Here is a 22,769-nt window from a genome sequence, read left to right on the forward strand (position 1 = left end):
TGTGTATGGAACTTGGTACTTATTCAGATCTCACTTCTTTTATAGGCGAAGCATTCCCATATTATCGAACTTGGCAGTCTTTCACATTTTTGTTTTGGGTGGGATTGCTTTAACTACAATGTGTTGTAATAACGACTTTAAGCAATTCGCGTAAAGTTGAAACAATAACAAGTGCTTGTACCTAATAGAAAGAGACAGAATTAATGTTTGGGGACACTTTCGAGCGCTACTTTTATTCGAGACTGCATCTTGGGTTTTTGTATATCAATGGTTTTGGTAAAAAAATAAAATTTTCTACCAAACTGTGAATGATTAGTTTGGCTGGCACTCACAAAGTACTTTATCCATGCAAGGTCGCTTTCGGCTCTCTATCGCTTGTAAGGAAATAGCTACCTTATATGTATGAAGACAGATCTCATTTTAGCTAAACAATTTTCGATTGATCGCACGTCAGAGTTATTTGTGTTGGTTGATGTGTTGAAATTAGGTTAGGTTGAATAAAATTAAATAAAAACTGTTAATAAAACAAGATAATTATGTAAAACGCTTTAATTAAATTCATGTGACAATGTTAAAATAAACATTTTTATGTATTTTTAGTTATTAGTAACATCTTGCAGTGCTGTACATCAATATACTCCACATTTAACTCTAAAACGATATAGGAATAACTTCCACCAACACTAAGATTTTAAACTAGCCACAAAACGATTCATTTGCTTATCACTCCTCGCAATATACTTTCACAACTATATTTCCTCGTTTGGGACCAAATTAAATGCGACGGATTTCCCAAACTTCGCAGACATGTTTACATCCATTCTTATAATAAGGCCCAAAGATGTGGTAGTCGCAAACGTGTTGCTATCAGCTTTCACCGGTCATCAGCAACTGAACGGACAGTCTTCAGTGAGATCATAATATGCAATGTATGTATATTTTGTAAACGTTGGTAGCAACATGCCGTGTCATCTCGTTAGGCCTGAAGGCAGTTCGTAATTTAGATAATAATCTTACGAGACTGTTCATAAACCAAGCAATATTTATTCACACGTTTTTACTAAGACAGCAAAGTATAGATGGCACCACTATCGCCTATGCATCGGGTACATAATTTCCTCCAATATATTTATATCATTTTACTGAGTTTATACACTTTTGGTCTGAATAGAACTTTTAACTATAATTTACATACACAGAACTATTATACACATCTCTTTTTTACAAAAATATAGCTTTATTTCAAGGTTTACAAGCAGTCTCCTATAGGTACAAATATATTTCTCCATATAGTCATAACTTCTTAAATGCAATCTCTTAACCATTCTCAGCACATAAAGCTCCAATTATAAAATGAAGGCTTAACAAAAACAAAGATAAAGCTTGTTCAGTTTTAAGTAGCAAAAAATTCATTACACTACTGCATATTCATACGTTTCAAAAATGCTTTGGAAATATGACATTGTTATTCATGTTAATATGTTTTTATTAGCGTCGCTTTGAGCGTTATTTTGCGTGCTCCAATGTAACCTATATTAGTTTTAAATGACAAGACATTTATCTGCACATTAAAATTTATAAAAATATACACAGACTTCACAGAATAATTCATGTTAATAACAAAGCTTGTTATGTCATATTTCTAAAATCTTTGGCAAAGCAAATAAGCCTCATTTCTTTACCTTTAACGTCGGAATTCCAAAGCATTTCCGAATCGCATATTTAGATATAACAATAATTACCATAATCCCATTCCAATATAATTCATACACCAGATGATCTTAAAACTAAAACAAACTAATTAAAAACAATGAACAAGTATGATTACAACAAATAATTTATAAGCGAAAAGATATTTGAGGCAAACCATGTTTTTTGTACTTTAGTAAATAGGGCGTCGTTAGTTAACCATAATGAATGCAAATGGGGTATGTGACAGTTAATTAATTTAGTTAAAAAACAAAATGATGTTGCCCAAAATATCACATCGCTGTCGACACTAAAGGAACGAACTAATAACCACACACACGTCATTTTACCACGAATTAGTATTTCATTTAATTAGATTCTTAATTACACATATTATGCACATTTCCTTATTTATTTTTTGTATTTTTTTCTTAGCTTGCAACACATAATTTATAAATAAGTACCGAATATCAGGTGGGGTCCAGTTAGGATCGCAATTGTCGCTGTAGCTCGGCCAATATTTAAAACTCAAGCCAGCAACTATTGAACGCCTTATGATCGCTCTTTTCATTAAAAAATAACTTAAACGGCCAGTCCTAAATTTTAAATGAACCCAGCGCTGTTAAGCGTACTGGCCGAGATTTTGTATAACTTGTAAATTAATATGTATGCGACACTATAAACGTTCAATAGTAGTTGGACAGCCCATAACACGCACGTTTTATTACAAAATATATAAATGCACAAACAATAGGAAAATAAATTAAGAAGAATTAAGTCTTTAAAATTTTGAATTTCTCGTGTGTTTCATATCGCATTTAATTAAAATTATTCACATGGATAACAGCTGTTTAAAGAAATGTTAAAGAACAGCTTCAAGAAGATAAAAATAAAATATTTTTATCTACGATGCCTATGAAGAATGAGTCAATATTCACCGATCGACATAATCATTGATTAATTAGTTAATATCGAACGTTCTATAGGCAACCTTTTATCATAAAACTTATGTAAGATCGACATGCATCAATAAATTTATCAACTCGTAAAACAAACTTATCTCAGCCGCAAGTTGTCAGCGGCTATAATATTAATTTAAATACTAATGGCATATCTGCGCTCACGCAGCATCTTCAACATCGGTTGGCACAAAATAAAACAATTTGCTGTCCAAATAATGTTGGGAATGTGCAATAAATGATTAGATTTCCTTTACATCATTCGTTTAAATTAATATGCCATCACTCAGTCTTTCAATTCGTGAAACTGTAAATATATAATAATATATTCAAAAATCTGCAATAAGCAACAGTTAAAAGGTGAAAATGATACAATAGATTTCATATATACATTAAAATCACTTACTCATTCACAAGGGATTGTTTTTTGTTTGACGGAAGCTATGATTTTTAATTCTTTATATTGCCATTTCACATTTCAGATCTAAATGTTTATGTACAAAACGTTTCTAATACATATATTGAACAGGATATAATTTAGTAAGTAAAGTTTCCGATACAATCACATATCACCACTAAGTTTAAATAAGTATTATATGCCGTCATATAATTTATTTTGAAGAATTAGAACCCATAGCTTCATCGAGTCAACTTGCAAGGTTCGAAATTGTTAGTAGCAATCAAATGTCGATAATTTACATCTAGAATATGAAGGGAATAGTAACTTAGACAGGGGATTTCGACTATAAGTTTTGGACGACGCATCAATATGATGCAACACTAGGATTTTATATATTTAGCTATGAGTATATTTACTTGACTTTATACATATATTATAGAACTTATAGGTAATAAATTCAAGTCTGTTTTTTAAGACATTGTATAATTTTACTTCCTGTAGCAAATGATCTCATGACGAACTCGAGTATTCTTATTCTTAACGTCTAATGTGATGTCTGCATGCAAGTGCAGTATCAAAATTAAGAATGGTATTTTCTAGGCAGTTCTCAAAATCGGTCATGTGAGCTGACCGAACTAAATATAAAGGCTATGAAGAAGCGTCTCTGGACTAGTAAAGAATGATATCTAAATATTTAAGTTGGAGAGTTAAGCCTTAATTTTTGCGTTAGCTTCTTACCGTATGTTCTAAACGTTACGAAGAGCACATTTGATTGCTTCCGAACAATTTGAATGGTGTGGTGTAATCTTATTGTTCCTTCTTGTCTTCGACTGGGGTCGGCGTGGACGTGTCCGTGTCCTCGGGTTCCTCGTCTGAATAGTTTATAGGCTCCTCGCCAGGCTTCAATAACCTCCCTACGAGGTCGTACTTCTCTGAAAAAGGTAGAAGATTTAAGGTTAATTTAGGTTTAAAGATTCCACAGGTTTCCAAATACAGTCAACCAAAGTTCTCTAGTTACTGTCATTAAAGTAATTCTCATTGTCTTTTTATGAGGACCCGACGAAATGCAAAGTAGTGAGCACACAGTATAAAATATAACAATAGTTGAGTTAGTAAAGTTGCATTTGCTTCAACCTAGAGAACAGCAAGTTATACCTACATAGTTGTAGAATAAATAACGTGGCGGTCAAATTTTATGACACTTACGTGTCTCAATGACCAAGTGCAGACGGCTTGATTGTCTCAAATGATCAGCAGACATAAAATATAGTATACGTAATATAAACATATCGACACGTTTTCTCGTAAAATCGTGTTTTTAGGCACCTAATATTTTTTTTCTCTTCGAATTTCATTTTATCGTACAATCCACCCCGTTTTCCATTTCCATATAGGTACATAATTCTGTACGTCTATTCAGTCAACATGACAAACAGTCATCCGTTAAAAAGTAGTGAAGCCTTTAGTTTTGAAAGTGGAACGCCAGTGTATTGTGGCGCCGACGCCGTTACTCTGTAGTGGTCAGAGCATGACCTACTGACGCCGGCTTCCATAGGCTTAGTGGTAATGGATTGGTACGCTAGCTCTATGAAGTATAACTGGCCAGTTTGCACTTAACGCGTTCGAAATACGACTGAAAATCTCTGCAATTTAGGTCACAAATTTACCGATTAAAATGTATTACTAATCAAAGATTGAGGAATAAATTGGATGTTCTAAAAAATATCGAGACGTTTCGGGTTTTTATAGCACGATTTTAGAGTAATTACACAAATTGTCTGTCTGGGCAGAATGCATCTACAACTGATACCTATAGCTATAACTGATAGATTAAACATAACAGAATATTCTAGCACCTGAAGACTTAGAAATCGACACAATTACTTGACAAAGTAAACAGTAATTGTGCAACTTAACTATTATAAGACAAAGCGACGGTTCTACGTGTGAACTGTTTTGTTTAGAGAAATTGCGCATCATTTTTGTTATAAATTATACTGGTGCGAATAACAAAGGGTAGCGGCGATGCGTCAGTTAAATTTTACGCAATACCACACCGCAGTGTGCTCTGTACTGATTAAGAAATTTCTGAATGAACGGTGGAAGGCCTTCAAACTTTTCTTTTGAACTGGTACAGCCATCTACGTCATAATCATAACTTTTGTCGTGGTAAAGATTTAAGTTGTTGCAGTTGACTGACGAAGTTTGCAGGATTTATCATTTAAATATCATAAATGTGATTTACTTCGACAGTGGTTGTATGGTACATATATGGTACAACAATACAAGCTGTAATTTTGATATCCTCAGTTCTTAATTTGTGTTTTCATAACTATGATTGCAAATTTTTGTGCAATGCAAGGTTTTGTGTAAAGATGAAGAAATAAAAGAGAGATGGAAGGTTTATTTTGAAAAGCTTATGAATGAAGAGAATGTTTGGAATGGAATACTCCAAGAGGCACAAGTAAATAAGGGATTGGTAAGAGAAATTAGCATGGATGAGGTAGAAAGAGCACTTGGAAGTATGAAGAATGGAAAGGCCTTGGGCCCTGATGATATACCAGCTGAAGTGTGGAAGGTGTTAAAGAAGAACGGATGTATGTGGCTGACTTTATTCTTCAATAAGTTGCTGCATGAAGAAGTCATCCCGCAAGAATGGTGCAGTAGTTCGCTAGTGCCCATCTTCAAGAATAAAGGGGATGTGCAAGATTGCGGCAACTATAGAGGGATAAAGCTCATGTCGCATACTATGAAAGTATGGGAGAAAGTGATAGAGAAAAGAGTGCGAGAAGAGAGTGAAATTACCCAAAACCAATTCGGGTTTATGCCAGGTCGAGGAACAATGGACGCCATCTTCGCACTTCGCCAATTGTGCGAGAAGTACAGACGTGTGCACAGGAATCTGCACATGGTGTTCATTGACCTTGAGAAAGCGTATGATAGGGTGCCTCGGGAAGTGTTGTGGTGGGCCATGAGAGAGAAAGGGGTGCCTGGGAAGTATGTGGAGTTAGTTCGTGCGATGTACAGGCAGTCCTGTACGTATGTCCGATCGTCGGCCGGCAATACTGACCAGTTCAGTGTGGCTGTGGGCCTGCACCAAGGGTCGGCTCTAAGTCCTTACCTCTTCCTGCTTATTATGGACGCCTTGACGGCGGACATACAGGAGGAGGCACCCTGGTGCATGCTGTTTGCCGACGACATCGTCCTGGTTAGCGAAGACGGACCTGAGATCCAGAGCAGATTGGGGAGTTGGCAACAGAGACTGGAGAATGTTGGCTTAAAAATCAGCAGAACCAAGACCGAATACATGTTCTGCGATTTCGGCGGTCTCTCCAGTCCTGAAGCCATAGCGCTGGATAACGCACTTCTTCCAGTCTGCTCCGATTTCCGGTATCTCGGTTCGCTTATTCAGGGCGATGGCGAAATAGATCGGACAGTAACGCACAGAATTAACGCAGGATGGATGAAATGGCGGCAGGTAACGGGAACAACTTGTGACCCTCGTATTCCCCTTAAACTTAAGGGGAAAATTTACAAGAGTATGGTCAGGCCTGCTGTCTTGTATGGATCAGAGTGCTGGCCCACAAAAGCGACGAATGAAAGACAATTGCATGCGGCAGAGATGAGAATGTTAAGAGGTATGTGTGGAGTTACGCGAATGGATAGAGTGAGGAACGAGTATATAAGAGGAAGTTTGAAAGTAGCGCCGGTATCAGAAAAACTGCGTGGAAACCGGCTGTCGTGGTATGGGCATGTGATGCGGAGGAATGAGAGTCATGTTGTGAGGAAGGTAATGAGTATGAACGTGGACGGATATAGTGGAAGAGGAAGACCAAAGAAACGATGGATGGATTGTGTGAAAGTAGACATGGTAAGAAAGAATGTTACTTGTGAGATGACGGCAGATAGAAGAGTATGGAAGAAGAAAACATGCTGCGCCGACCCCAAATAAAATTGGGATAAGGGCAGGAGGATGATGATGATGATGATGATGATTTTTACAAGAATACGGAGAGGTACGAAGGTGAAAGGTGCTGAGAATATTTCTCGATAAATAATGAAGATAAAATTAGCTTACATTATAAAAAGAAATAATAAGTTTACCTACTCAAATATTATGAAAGTATATTATCGTTCAACACAAAGATTAAATGCGACAATTACATCAGAAGATTACATAAATAAAAGGTATTATATTAATGATACCTATTACAAGATTACAAACACAAACTTATTTCTGGATCTTTAATTAAAGAAACATTGTACTACTGACCGACATGGGAGTTCAAAAAGTTCAACACTCTCTCGTTTGTATGACAGCACGTTACTCAAACAAAATGTAAATAAACTTTTTGTTGTTCTATTTTTAAAACTCGAGAAACCTTCACGTGAGCAAACACGTGTGGACATATTAATATGGCGGTTAGTAGGACCAAAATATGCGCATGAGTGTTCGTGATAAATAAAAATATGGAATTCGATAAACAGATTAATTGCTAACAGAAACCACACACAGATGTTCGGATCTGATTGTTTTTATGATGCATCACTTATGGCTACAGAAAATGAGAGCTAAATGTGCTTTTTCTAAGAAACCAGAACTGGAGCAGTTACTACTCTGTCAAATTTTAATGATCTGCATTCAGAGAGAGACGAGGTTGTGTAAGACATTAGAAGTGTCCCCTTCTGAGCATTGAAGCATAGACCATTAACATAAATACCTCTTGGAGTCTCGCCCTATAACTTTATGCATTATGTGTAGGTAACACCCACAAAACAAATGACGAAATCTGATCGTTCTATATTTGGAAAATAGTCTGATAATGCTGCACCTATCAAATGTAACTGATAAACATGTACAAACTGGTATAGACATTATGATAACTTTAGGAACCCCGAATTCGTGCACGTTACCTTTTTAGGGTTCCGTAGCCAAAATGGCAAAAACGGAACCCTTATAGTTTCGTCATGTCCGTCTGTCCGTCTGTCCGTCTGTCCGTCTGTCACAGCCGATTTACTCGGAAACTATAAGTACTACAGTGATGAAATTTGATGGGAATATGTGTTGTATGAACCGCTACAAAAATATGACACTAAATAGTAAAAAAAAGAATTGGGGGTGGGGCCCCCCATACATGTAACTGAGGGATGAAATTTTTTTTTTCGATGTACATACCCGTGTGGGGTATCAATGGAAAGGTCTTTTAAAATGATATAAAGTTTTCTAAAAAACATTTTTCTTAAAGTGAACGGTTTTTGAGATATCAGCTCTCAAAGTCGTAAAAAGTATGTCCCCCCCCCTCTATTTTTATAACTACGGGGTATAAAATTCTAAAAAAAATAGAGGTGATGCATGCTAATTAACTCTTTCAACGATTTTTGGTTTGATCAAAGTATCTCTTATAGTTTTTGAGATAGGTTGATTTAACTGTAATTTACGGAACCCTTCGTGCACGAGTCCGACTCGCACTTGGCCGGTTTTTTTTATTATTATGATTAGAAATTGTGTTATGATGCGGTATCAGTATAGGTGGTATGTTTCACCCATTTTTTATCGTGTTAGGTTTCCAGATATTGACGAGACACGCCCAATCGCGCGCTTGTGGGTGATGGAAGGAATTTCAAGGTGGAAGGTTACTGCACCTTGTCTATATTGTTTCTTTAGTCATTAGACAGCATAGGAAAGTCAATTTGTCAACGGACACTTATGAGAAATAGTTTGTATTTGGAATATGCTGTATGGAGGAGGCCTTTGTTCAGCAGTGTGACACTGTGGGACAGTATAGGCTGAGTTACAAAATAATGGTGTATGGAACTCAACCTTAAAGGAAGCAATTATTTATTAGTATAGGTGTACCGTTGCATTCATTTACGTTACAGCTTTTTTATCTTATTTCCTTCTTGATATCCTAAATCCAAGGTTCCATCAAGTCTGAGCTGACAATTATCTATCACGTCATAGAACAGGTCTTAATACGTAAGTCATTTGCATGAACAACGTATAAAAGCGTCTGGATCTAGCGCTTAGAAACACGTTAATTGCCTACGTAATAATGATCTCTGATCTACGCGTGTGAATACGCGTGATTCCCAGTCTCTTTATAAGATGATTTTCTTTGATTGATAAATCTGTAATTAATTATATATTTAGCGAATTGAGCGGTCTTTCTTCTGTATGAAATGAATACTTCAGTAGAATTTATTCTTCTACCGAAAAAGTTGCGTTTGGTCAAGACGAGTTGAGTATCTACGGCTAAAAGACTACGTTCGCACTATGCCCTTAGCCTGTTTCTATTTTGCTGACTGGCTCACTTGCGAATGAGTTTTAAAGAACCTTTCCAAGTTTACCTGGAATATTATATTCCGCATAGTAAAGATAAAGAAATCACACTTGTGCAGATCAATAGGCTTATCTCCCGCGTATACTCTAATCGCCAAAACAGCTGGCTAAATAAATAAACACACTGCTATTAGCCTTACAATCAGAATTCCTAATACAACCGACACTCCCATAGTGACCTTCTAATTTGTAACCTTCATTCCATATTGATTGTGAATTATTTGTTATTTTATGTTGCTTTTATCCAGATTTTATTAGGTCACAACACGCTACTGGATCAACATTCGAAGTTACTTCAGAAAGTCTCTATGTATGGTTTTTAATTTGGTGGTCTTGCACTCATTGTAGATTTATATCCATTAACATACCGCCAGGGTGGCCTAGAGGTTAAAGGCGAGCTTTTTTTCATGTGGGGTCGTAACCTAACAATTGACGATGGTATTTGTTTAGTCATAGTTATAGAATTGTCATCATTTAACACCGTAGGACCACTCCTGAACATTGGCCTCCCTTCCAAAACGACTGATTTGAAGGTACCTGTGTCCAGGGCCGTGCTACCCGTGACCATAAAGGATATAGAATTATCAAATATATCATCGTATGATCCTTTCTATGCATTTTATAAGCTACTGATAAGCAAGCTAAGTGAAATACCTAAAGGGTAAGCTGAATCGATTAGCTGACAGATAAACTGATAACATATTCATGTGATTGTGATAACCTGTGTTTTTCCTAATAGGATCAACGAATATCGATCCCCATAGCTTTGGAAATCAACTTTACGGGCACCATGGCAAAACTATCGGACTAAGAGTAAAATTGCTTTACGAGATTAATAATTTATTTATCTGAGATTGTTTAAATATTTCTCTATTTACGATAATGGCATAATGTTTTATTATTTACCGAAGGCCATTAAGTAATGTAAATTGCCATGAATATCGGTAATAGGTAGACGCGTAAATATTTTCGTTGAACACTCATACATAATGACGAAATGTAAACAACAGAATGTTTAGGGTGTGTTAAATAGATTACTGTTTATTGCTTGTTTACAGCATAGCATATATATAATTAATGAAACGCTAAGTCAAGGATAAATTTCAGATATCTTGGGAAACAACTGAATAGTAATTAATTGAATATGTACTGTGTGAACAAGCACAAGGCAGACAGAGTTTATATTAATTTATCCTTACACATTAGTAGGTCAGGGGTAACTCTCAAATATAATGAACACAGAATAACAATGCTGCACTTTTTGCGAACAAGGAATTAATGCAATTGTTAATTTAATTTTGACTGAATATTTAGTATTGTTATAGGAAAACATAAATTAGATCATCAATTAATCAATGTTCTTAATTTCATAACACATTATACCTATATTCATGTGATTAAGATATAAGAAGACTCCTGAAAAGTACCATAATTTTTGGGTTTTACAAAGTCAGATGTAATACCTAGTCAGTTTTTTTTTAAGACCAACTTCAATATCAAATCATCATTGTTTATTTATTTATTTATAACACTTTATGCACATTTTGCATAGTGGCGGACTTAACGCCTTAGGCGTTTTCTCCCAGTCTACCTTTGGGTGGTGGGGAAATAGCAGTGGTAGGTGCAGTTAATGATATTAGCTACTTAAAAAGAAAAAAAAAATAGGTATATATAGAATATATTTACTGGTTAGAAGTTGGCCATTTGTTGTTATGTGTAAAGATACAATAAGCAACTTCTATGGCTTCAACGAGAAACAAATACATGTTATTTACATCTCATAAAAATCTTCATAATTTTTCCCTATTGTATTGTGGGCAATGGATGCCTTTACTGGCCAATATCAGAATGGTGCTCATTGGGAGATTAGGCAAATATAAAGGGACAAAAGACTGAATACATTTATCCATCAGAACACTAAAATTAGTTGAGTCTGTGTTAATTGATTAGTTCACCTTATTATGCATGCCATCTAGTGCAGAAGGTATTTTATAGTCTGGGAAAGTTTAACTTCATTGTTATTATTATAAAAGATTTTTAATAAACATTATAGAACCATTCTAATCAACTATTCCAGGGATCTAGGCTCTTCTAGAATCTAGATACCACTAATTCAGTGGTTTTGTACAATCACCATATATTGGAATGTTAAGTTCTGACTATTGCCACTTACCTAAATGCAGTCAAATCAAAATACTTGACCTCCCAGGTCAATATGTAAAACTTTTGGCCTAAATAACAATTGTCTACACCTTTATCAGTCACTGAAAGTGTGATATCTTAAATTCAAAGATGATGCAATTCCTCAATCATGCAGTTAAAGCAATTCTGCCATTGGTTGGTTGATAATTCTTTTAATTAAGTGCTATCTTGTTACATACCTCTGAATTGTGCCTCCCACTCCTTCACAGATTCCATTTCCATAGAGTTGAGGTCACTGAGGTCATCATACTCCTTATCTGATGATGTCACAGAGAATGTGGCTAAACCTCTTGAGGCATCTTTCCCTCCAAATGCTGCATAAGGTCCACCTGCATGGAAGGTTTATCACAATTAGTTTCATGGTAGTGGCTGTTTCTCAAGGACCCTAATTTTTGCATCTAATAATCAGTAACTGGCCTAGTAGTAAGGCATTAAACATGCAGGCTACATTAGAACAAGTTGTTGTAATGCAAAAGGTTACCTAAGGTGCATACTCTGCATTTTAAATGGATAATTAATGAGTCATGGTAATGTCAACTCTATTTATAAACAGCGGTGCGGATGCACTCACCGGGCCCATAGAAGCGGCGCCCTCGCGTGGCGTCGAATATCCACCCGTTGACCGCCACCAGCACCCTGCCGTCAGGCTGGCTCCCATCATATTGACGCAGCTCTGCAACTGTCATATCCTTACGAATTTTTGGCAACTCCACCGCCGGTGTTTCTGCAGGCACCTTTGTGAACTTTGAGTATATTTTATACACCAACACAAAGATTATCGCAATTATAATCAAATTTACGGGACTGTAGAACTCTTCAAAGAAACTGGAACCCGCTTCTAGACTGTCGGTCTCCGGTAATTTTGTCTCCGGCGCTGATGCCATTTTCAATTGTACACAAAGATAATGTGTCGCCTCAAGGATAGGGGTTATTTGTATAAATTTAAGAAAACTATTTCCATTCGCAAAATGTAAAATACTAAAATTACTGACGTCAGCGTTCCGGCAACGGCGAGGCGACAACTTTAGTGTTATCCTACACAAAAAACTTTAAATACTTGCTGCTTTACAAAGCCCACAAATAACCATTTTAACAAAATATGAACAATATCAAGTTATCATCAATTAAATTTGGAAAATAAAGAAAACGAGTTGTGAATTAGGTCTTAAAGGAAGAAAAACCGATATAACGAGAAATTATCATTAGAACTAGTGTTTGAATTTTTTAGCTGTCAACCCTCGTAAGAAAATGTCAAAATAAAAATAAAACAACTGAAAACTGTTACCGTATTTTAAACTTTATATCATTTCAATAAGGCTGAAATTATAATAGGTACGATGGTTGAATGACAAATATATCTCACAGATGATTTTGAATTTTCATATGTCATAAAAAGCAAATAAAAAATCACTAAATTCTCCACCATAGATGTAATATAATAAACAAGATTGCGAACGCTCGAAATATATATTTACAAAAATGAACTCTATTCCAACGCAATAAGGTACTAAATTTGTTGCATAATACACAGAGGCAAATCCGAGCCGAGAGGGATAGTTAGAACGGAGGCCGTTTGTCTCTTTCTAACACCTTGCCAGCATAAAAAAATGTTGTGATCAACAGTTTTGTCTTCCCAAAAAAACAATTGAATCACATATATTTTTATCTTATTTTAACAATTGTAAGTCAACAAATTAATAAAAATCACATTAATTTATTATAATTATTTATATAAATTATTATTCTTAAAACATAAACAACATAAATTTTTATTTTGTTTTTTTTTCTAGCGGTAACCCTGAACATTCTTGGCGCGTAATCAGCGTTTAAAATGTTGTTTATATTTTTTGTATTAAATCAATTTAAACTATTTAAATGGTGAAAAAGTGTTGCGTTTATACTTGTAAAAGTGAATCCTATGGTGGTTGCAATATATCGTTCCACAGGTTAGCTAATAATAACATTTTCGTAAACCAAACAACTAGGGTGCCCATGAATTCTTGTAATAAGTGAAAATATGGGTGATGGATTTTAAAACTGTTGTACTATTGTTATAGCTTCCCAAAAATGAAGAAAGGCGAGACATAAATGGCTCAGCAGTCTATATATGAAGTAGAAATACAAAAAAAAACAGTCTTCACTTCGAATCTTCCTCCTTTTATACTGCTAATTCCCGCTATTAAAAGCCTTTATAAGTATCTTAAGGTCACAAACTGCGTAAGTTAAAACTTCAATACCAATCTGCGTTTAATAATCTTAGCAAATTCGGATTTGTCTCTCATAGCTTAATCTCATAGTCACCCTATTAGAAAGGGACAGACAGCCTCCGTACTAACTGTTTCACTCGGCTCGTTTTTTGGGTTTATATGCGCAGTCCTGTTTACTAATATTATGTCTATGTTCTCCACATTCATTTATTACACAAAATGTTCAATGAATATAATACTTACGATGGGTTATTGTTTATCAATCGAAAAAATTATGAATTATATGAAAGCCTATTATTATTATTTTTTATCGCATTACTGAGGGTTCCCTTACGAAAACACGTCATGTTTTTAACTATTTTCACTACTGAAATTGTGATAAAAATTATCACAATTTCAGAACGACAGCTGATGACTGTTGTCAAATGATGACATTTTGTGACATGTCAAACTTTTCTGTGTTGTTTTGGAATTTTGTCCCAAAGTGGCTTTCATTTGGAATGGAAACAGTCGCATTGTTCGGCATCTATTGTGCTAATAACTGAAATTCTTGAATAGTTCCTAGAACTGAAACATGATTCTGGCAGAAAACCTACATAATTACAGTTTGTAGTGTTAATAACCCAAGAAAGAAACCAAAATGAAGGATCAACGTTCCGACTTGTGTTCCAGATACATTACTATATTTATTGTGGTTTCTTGTTACTGGTTTGTATTAAAAAGACTCATTATTTGGTCAGTGGGTCGTCTTTTTTATCTGTTTATTGGTTGGACTCAATAGTTATTGCGATACAAAGGTCTACTTGGAAATATTTTAATTGATTCGCCGGCGAGCAAAGCTGAAGGCTATGCTACATAATATATTATATGTATAACTGAAAATGTGGCACACAGTTTACTGTTAAGTAAATAAAGGCCGGTCGTAAAATTCTTATTATTTTGTTAAAAAGTAGTATGAGTTGTTGTTGCTTAACATTTTATAAGATAAGCAAACTGAATTTATCGAAAAGGAAAATATTTAATAAAAAGTTTTATCATGACGGAAATATCAGTTTATTACTTATTTACAGCATTTTTTTTATTTTCCCATCAATAACAAGTTTCACTTCAATGACCAGCTGCCTTGATCTAAACTTGACATTATTTTTTCAGGGTAGTGTCAATAGCTACAGTTTTTGTCAATAAAGCACTACTGAGCAGTCAGGCGGTTGCCTTGGAAGCACCTCTGTTCATCACATGGTTCCAATGTATTGTGTCATTCAGTATATGCTATACTTTAAGTCGATCTGGTGGTATACCAGGGGTCTTTGCATTTCCTAAGGGTTCGCCATGGAAAATGGATGTTATGAGAAAGGTAATCATGGTTTTTTTTATAACGTTTTTTTTGCTGATGAAATGAAATCTGACTGTATTAAATATAGCCATATCTCAAGGTATCACTTACATCCCATCCCATGGAAACAACTACTTCCTGTATCCATGTGAAATATAGCCTATTTCACCTGTGGGTACAGTGTAGTTTTCCAACAGTGAAAGGATTTTTCAAATTGGTTCATTAGTTTTTGAAAAAATATTACCTCTAATTAGTTTGGATGTCAAAATCAAAAGTCATTTGTTCAAAGTAGGCTGAAAATCAGCACTTTTTGAAGGTCAAATTTACACAAGACAACCCCCAAAACGCCCGCCCTTCTCCACTTCCTATGTGTTTTTGCTGGGAAAAAGAAGTGGTGGAACAAACTCCCCAGCAACAATGATGTCAATTAACTATTACTACTATTGCTTCTGAGAAATTCTTTTGTCATATTGCATTCATCATAATAAAGTAGCAAAAAAACACACATGATTTTATTAAATCAATCATAAACTTAATAACTGGCATCTTATCAGATGGTAGCTAATATAACACTTATGTTATGATAACATCAAGATCATTATCATTACAAAGAACTCTTCCAGTTATCAAAACAAATATAATCATTAAAATTTGTGTATATTCTAATTCTTTATTTCATTGTCAATAGAATTTGATAATATAAAAATAGTTTTTGCTGGTTACACATCCTCATATTGGTTGATTTAAATGTGACATCTCACAAAACTGAGCAAATTAGATTTTATGCAAAAAAGTCAAGCAGTTCTTGTGTTAACTTGTAAATTCTTTCCTTTGTATAAGTATGCATACACACAAATGTCATATCAAAATTTTAATTTCTCAAATTTCTATTTCTGTTTGAGTAAAGTCATAAAATACTGTACTCAGTGCAGAAAAACCTATAAAGCACTCTATATAATCTCTGGATTATGCTGCAGACCATACACATTATACTGGGTGTACTTAATGAACAGAAACTGAGTAAGCACTCATGTAATGCTAATTATTGTGTGATAACAGCCAAGGACGCTATTTAAAACCATTCACTCCAGTCCTTTTAATTAGCAGTTCCATTATTATGTAATTGTGTTAATACTGTTTTATGAATATTAATCTGAATTTTCCTTGTTTTGCGTTTTTTTGTAGTTTATCAGCATAGGTCAGAATTATATAGAGTTTTTATTTATGTACTTGCACTAATATCAGCTAATCAGTATTCAGATATTTGTAACACAAAAATTATCAGCTAGTTCAATTTGATACTGTATTAATATCAGTTAGTTTTTAAAACCAAATATTCTATGAATACAAAATGTAGGTTGGTTAAATAACATAGAATGCTACTATTTATTATCCCAATAAGCCTTGGAAAATTGTAAATTATGTTTTATTTATTTATTTAAAACTAGCCGTTTTCCCGCGGTTTCACCCGCGTCCCGTGGGAGCTACTGCCCGCACCGGGTTAAAATATAGCCTATGTTCGCAGATAATATAGCTTTCTAATGGTGAAAGAATATTTAAAATCGGTCCAGTAGTTTTTGAGTTTATCTATTACAACCAAACAAACAAACAAATTTTTCCTCTTTATAATATTAGTATAGATTAAAAACACCTTAAACTATCTATACTTACAGGATCTCTAATCCTAATACAACAGCTAAGGACTAAACACTATTTAAAAACTACATTATTTACAATCATAGTATTACGTCTAAGTATTCCAATAAAGTTAAAATTAATATTATATAGCATTCTGTTTGTAACACAAAATAATATGTAATTAGTTGTTGCATCTGTATAAATAATTCAAACGTAATAGGCATGGAGTAAACATGTGCCAGGTGCCCTTCATACCTTTTTTAAGAACAAACTATTTACTATGGTTTTACTAACACTAATAGCAATAATTTCTTCAATTTCAGGTGATACCACTCTCAATAATGTTCACGTTGATGATAGCAACAAATAATCTGTGTTTGAAGTACGTAGGAGTACCATTCTACTACGTAGGAAGATCATTGACTACAGTATTTAATGTAGTATTCAGCTGGGTGCTGTTAGGACAGAGGACTTCATATAGATGCATTTTATGTTGCGGTTTCATCATTTTTGGATTCTACCTTGGGGTAGATCAGGAGAGTTTATTAGGTAAATATTCTTATATTATGATAATATATTTAGGTACGATGACACCTTAAGATTTAATGGAATTAATGAAAACATTAAGTAATCATTGCCAAGGATTGTCCTGTTCCTAAGAACTTTGCATTACTTGTTTGAAGAAATACAGGGCTACAATGTATTTTTTGCCTTTATGCTATCAGAACAGTTTGTAGTTGTTCATTTAGAATATTAGACAGGCATAGGCATAATTAATAACTTCAGTAAAGTGCCAGTGTTATCAGCCTAATTGTTCGAGTTCATTTTATTTTCAACTCTAGACCAACCAGCAAAGAGTTCACATTCACTTGACAGATGAAACGACAACAGGTGTTCATTGGATCTGCTCTTAACAGGCTAATTATGCAATGTAAATAATCTATTTGGGTTAGTTGTTAATCCTACAGATATCATGCATGCCACATTATTAATGTACAGACTTGTACAAAGAGTGAGTAATCTTGATCAGTTAAAAAAAGAGTATGCCTCGAAAGCTTTTTATAATGTTTTGGTGTACTATCAGAAATAAAGAAAAACCATATCGCAAACGACGCAAAAGCAATAAAACAAATAAAACTAATGACAGAACAAGCAGTAAATACGCTGCATTTGCGCCACCTTGCGAAAAAGGGGCAGCGCTCAGCATAAATGCTGTGCCTCGCGCACGCAGGCACGAGACAACAGCGCTGACCCGCGTGTCCTTGCCTCGGAAATTTAATAAGTTCCGAGACAACCCTGGACAAACTCAAACTCAAACTCTAACTGCATATCACTCTCCTAAGTTGCTCCAATCGTCGCCCATACATCCCACACGTGTAAACGCACGCAATCTATCGCTTTCGCGATTAGGAAGCATAGATATAGTAACATCCGGCATCATTATTTTTATGTAATGTTATTTTATTTACATGAGTATTTTTAGTTTGCTGTTTATCACGTATTTTCTTTATTTCAGGTTCATTCTCTTTAATAGGCACAATATATGGAGTAATAGGATCTCTTATGCTATCCCTATACTCCATCTACACCAAAAAGGTTTTACCTAGTGTAAACCAAGAAGTTTGGTTGCTATCCTATTATAATAATGCCTATTCAATACTATTATTCCTGCCACTAATTATAATGAATGGGGAATTGTCTGTGCTGTGGAATTATAGTAATTTTGACAGCACATATTTTTGGATACAAATGTTAATTGGTGGACTGTGTGGCTTTGCCATTGGTTATTTCACCTCTTTACAGATAAAGGTGGGTTTATTTGAATTTTAGATTATTTGAACTGATAGACAAGCTATTTTAACTTAAAACAAACGCTAAAACATTTACAATTTAAAGCGAAAAAGTTTTTACTTAACACTTAACACTTCCTAACTGAAATTTCAGGTGACCTCCCCTCTCACCCACAACATCTCGGGAACAGCTAAGGCGTGTGCGCAAACGGTCATAGCGACCCAGTGGTACAATGAGAGTAAAAACCTTCTTTGGTGGACCTCAAACATTATCGTTCTAGCCAGTAGCGCCCTCTACGCGAGGTTCAAGCAAATAGAAATGGAAGAAAGTTCTAGAAAACCAGTGCCTGAAGAAAAACAGAGCTTAGTATGATGATTTTTTTCATAGTTACGTGTGGTTAAAGGCTGTATTATACAATAACGCTTTTGTTGACATTTTTGTGTTATATGAAGGTGATTATTTGATGATAGTGAAACACGTAGTAAAAAACGTATATAAAGTAGAATAATTTTAATAAAATAGTTATTGGTCACAACTTAATTCGAATAAAAGACTAGCGTGAATTTAACAGCTAAAAATACCACCATTGGAATTAATAAAATATCCCTGTGATCATGATTTCAACTTAATTGCTAAATATACAAGGTTGCTATTTCTTTGACTGTTACATACATTGTGTTATAATGTGATAAGGATTATGGAAATACTTCCTTTCGCAGTGTATAGCTATGAGGATATATAGAATAGATTAAGAGCCGGGGGCCGTCAGCCATTACTCATTTTCTCATTAGGAGTGATTTCGAAAGTTGAGTGTGTTCTTAGGGTATGGGTTATGAAGGTAGCTAAAATCTGAATATTTTTAAGAGAAAAATTAATCAAAATATTCATCACAGGCACAGGAAAAGTCCAAAAATTACCTGTCTTGATTTTTGTATGAAAATAAATAGGTGATGACTGACAGCCCTGGGCTCTCAGTCTAATAGTAATGAATGTATTGAAAAGGTTTATTTAGTTTTACGTCAATTGATTAGTTAGCGTACTATATACTCAACTTTAATTATTATTACGTACTATCAAGATATTTTATATTAATTTATGAAGTAAGAATCATCTATGTATAATATCCGAAGTTCGTCTTCCTAATTTACCAATGTCTACACAGTTAATTATTGAAAAAAAATTGCATTCCTTATTTTTGTGGCCTATTGTGAAGTCAGCATTTTATAAGCATTTAAATAATTAAGGTTTCATAAAGAAATGTTTTTATTTTAAGGTCGACGACGTTGAATCACAGTATCCGAGCCCGGAAGATACGAAAACTTCTCAGTAAATATACCTTTGATAAATTCATTTGCTTTTTAATATGCTGCATTTAATTTTATGTGCTGTGACTAAAAACATTTATCATTCATCGTACCTAGGTATACGTATTTCATTTATACGCATTTTGTGTGCGTTCATCTCTACGTGTTATTATTGATATATTTGTTTAGTACTAAGACGTGAGAAAAATCTTGTGTGTATTGAAAACAGAATAGTTCCAGATCAGCTTAAAAGCTTGACAGCTTATGTGTTGGTTTTTGGTTATTATAACTATGTATATTTTAAAATTATTATTAAATTAAATATTTTAATATACTTAGATTTAGTTCGTATTATATCTGTTAACATGTGATCTTAACAATCTAGAAAGATATTGTTTAATATTTTTATATTTATGTACCAAATATAGATTATTGGATTCATCAGGATCTGTTAAATGATCGTATAGTTCTAAGCCAAATAATTTGTTCCAATCAACTGTAAATAATGTGTTATTAAAGGAAACCCATTCTGTGTACCGAAATCTTTTTGTTTTTATACTGTAACCCATTATTTTAATGTATTTTAGACGTGGTTTATCAGAATTCTTTTTAGGGTACACGCTTGGTCTGGGATACTGACTTATTGCAAAATGGCTTCCAAATGTTGTATAGTCATCCACCATAAACGGTTTTAAACTCTTGCCCTCAAAACATAGAAGAGATTTATCCAATTTATTACACTTTGGTATATTATGGGACAAGCCACTAAGATCTACCAATGTAGGAAATATATCTACCAACTCGACAGGCGTATGTATGTTCCTTGAATGTATACCTGGCGCTGAAAATATCAAAGGCACTTTTAAAGCTACGTCGAAGTTGCTGTATTTTGCCCATAGGCCATTTTCGCCGAGTGACCATCCTGGAAAAAAAAGATAGTCAATGAAGTTACATGTATAAAGAGCTCATTACACAAGCTTAAAATAACTCGCTAGAATTGCCCCGAGTTGCGAGAGTTAAGCGTGGCTAAACATTAAAATCTGACATAGGGAGCGCTTCTGCTCTGTGTAATATTACGCACGCAAGTATGCTAGATTTGGTATACTAACCATGATCGCTCGTCAAAACGACAATAGTATTCCTTCTATCGACATAACTCAATAATTCACCAATCAGATCATCTACATAAGTTGCAGCAGCATAGTAATTCTGTCGTATCTTAAGAGACCATTCATAAGGCATGGTGCCGAATGGAAATGATATGTTCAGCCGTGCGATGTCGTCCCTTCGCCGTATGTCTGTCCAGGGATGCCAGGAGACCAGGGGTGTATTAGGAGACATGAATGGGTGTCTTGGGGGGCTCACTTTGTTTATTGGTATCCTTGCTGCAAACGGAAACATTAATATTTTATAAAATATCATGAAGAGTATTTGAGTAGGTAATCTTAAAACGCTGGATCACTTCTCAGAAGTGATGATGATGATGATGATGATGTCCTCCTAGCCGATTATCGGCTACGGCGGCTGTTCTCATGTAAGGAGATTAGCCAACTACGCAGGACATATTATAGTGCACGAGCATTTGCGCAGACACAGGTGCACTCACTATTCCTTAACTCTCATAGCCCGATGGGACGGTAATCCGACACGACCGGAGAGAGATCAGGCGCAGGACCGACATTTACGTGCTCTCCGATGCACGGGTGTATCAATCACCAGCTTCCACGCTCCGGGCTGCTTTGTGAAAGTCTTCTAAAACACACAAAGCGATTTCGGCCCGACTCGGGAATCGAACCCGAGACCTCGTGCTCAGCAGCCGCACTTGCGACAGCTAGACCAACGAGGCAGTTTCTCAGAAGTAATTAACAACAATTAATAGGTCATATCAATGGTCTGGTGTAAGACAGGTACCAAGTGAGTTCGATTCCCACGGTTTGCACTGCACCTGCACTTATTACTTTTTGTTCAAAAAGATAGCAACAAGACTCACCAAGATATTCTTCAGGATATTTAATCGGTATATGCGGCTTGTAAAATCCAACTGCCAGAAAAAATGGCCGACTGCTATTCCTATTTGAAAGAAAATCTACAGCATGTCCCAAAGACTGCAAATCTGGTAACGTTCCTCCTGGCTGATGTCTAACGTTTACTGGACAAAGGAGGTTGGATTGAAGTTTTTTTGTTTCTTCATCTTTGCACACAGCAGCATCCTTATATTTCTCGGTCGGAGGATGGTAAGGTTGCTGCGACCAACTATAGGGATAATCATCAGTAAAATTTGAACTTATCCCTGGATGGAACACCTTTCCGATGGAATAAGTCTCGTAACCGTTATCTTTGAAGAATTGTGGAAGGGTGGTAAAATTGCCTACTTTGTCTCGCCAGTAGTTGTAGAAATCGTATAGGCGAAGGGAGTCTGGTCGTCGGCCTGTCAGCATTGAGTTTCTGCTGGGAGCACAGAGGGCTTGCTGGAACAAAGCAAGTATACGGAGTATAGGAGGACCTTTGGTAGGTATGTAATTGGGTATTTGGATGTCCTTAATGTGTGGGTATGGTAGGTAAGTAGGTATAGCATATGATAGATAATTATTGTATAGGTAAGTTCGTAGCTTGGAATCAGACCTTGAATCTATGACTTTACTTTTGTTACGAATTTAGCAGATCCCTATAGAAAAGAGAAATTACCTGTGTATATGCATTTTTGAAATTAGCACCCTCGTTTACAAGTTTCTTTACATTAGGTAGAATGACCATTTCGTCCGAGAGATGGCGTAAGTCATCAACCAAAATAAGTAAAACATTTTTCTTGGTAGCCGTCGATTGGAAAGTAAAACACACTAATAAAATTAATAACTGAATCAAAAGAAATTGTGAAAGCGACATGATTAAAGCCTGAACAAACAAAT

General features: G+C 35.1%; 3 protein-coding genes across 3 annotated transcripts; 1 reads left to right on the forward strand and 2 right to left on the reverse strand.

The window, feature by feature from the left end:
* Window positions 1-534: 534 nt before the first annotated feature.
* On the reverse strand, window positions 535-12,711 carry LOC124632267 (membrane-associated progesterone receptor component 2-like). The gene is made up of 3 exons (XM_047167038.1): window positions 12,162-12,711; window positions 11,770-11,919; window positions 535-3,980 (listed from the first exon to the last, which is right to left on the reverse strand). Exons 1-3 carry the CDS (start codon window positions 12,472-12,474, stop codon window positions 3,856-3,858), a joined length of 588 nt encoding a protein of 195 aa, XP_047022994.1. The 5' UTR covers window positions 12,475-12,711; the 3' UTR covers window positions 535-3,855.
* A 1,521-nt stretch (window positions 12,712-14,232) lies between these two features.
* On the forward strand, window positions 14,233-20,405 carry LOC124632266 (GDP-fucose transporter 1). Its single transcript, XM_047167037.1, has 6 exons — window positions 14,233-14,505; window positions 14,950-15,151; window positions 17,092-17,317; window positions 18,285-18,577; window positions 18,713-18,925; window positions 19,833-20,405. Exons 1-6 carry the CDS (start codon window positions 14,438-14,440, stop codon window positions 19,887-19,889), a joined length of 1,059 nt encoding a protein of 352 aa, XP_047022993.1. The 5' UTR covers window positions 14,233-14,437; the 3' UTR covers window positions 19,890-20,405.
* Window positions 19,055-22,748, reverse strand: LOC124632265 (iduronate 2-sulfatase). Its single transcript, XM_047167036.1, has 4 exons — window positions 22,549-22,748; window positions 21,854-22,331; window positions 20,973-21,248; window positions 19,055-20,785 (listed from the first exon to the last, which is right to left on the reverse strand). Exons 1-4 carry the CDS (start codon window positions 22,744-22,746, stop codon window positions 20,205-20,207), a joined length of 1,533 nt encoding a protein of 510 aa, XP_047022992.1. The 5' UTR covers window positions 22,747-22,748; the 3' UTR covers window positions 19,055-20,204.
* Window positions 22,749-22,769: the final 21 nt, after the last annotated feature.

The sequence above is a fragment of the Helicoverpa zea genome, chromosome 8, assembly GCF_022581195.2.
Source record: "Helicoverpa zea isolate HzStark_Cry1AcR chromosome 8, ilHelZeax1.1, whole genome shotgun sequence".
In the NCBI taxonomy this organism is placed as follows: domain Eukaryota; kingdom Metazoa; phylum Arthropoda; class Insecta; order Lepidoptera; family Noctuidae; genus Helicoverpa; species Helicoverpa zea.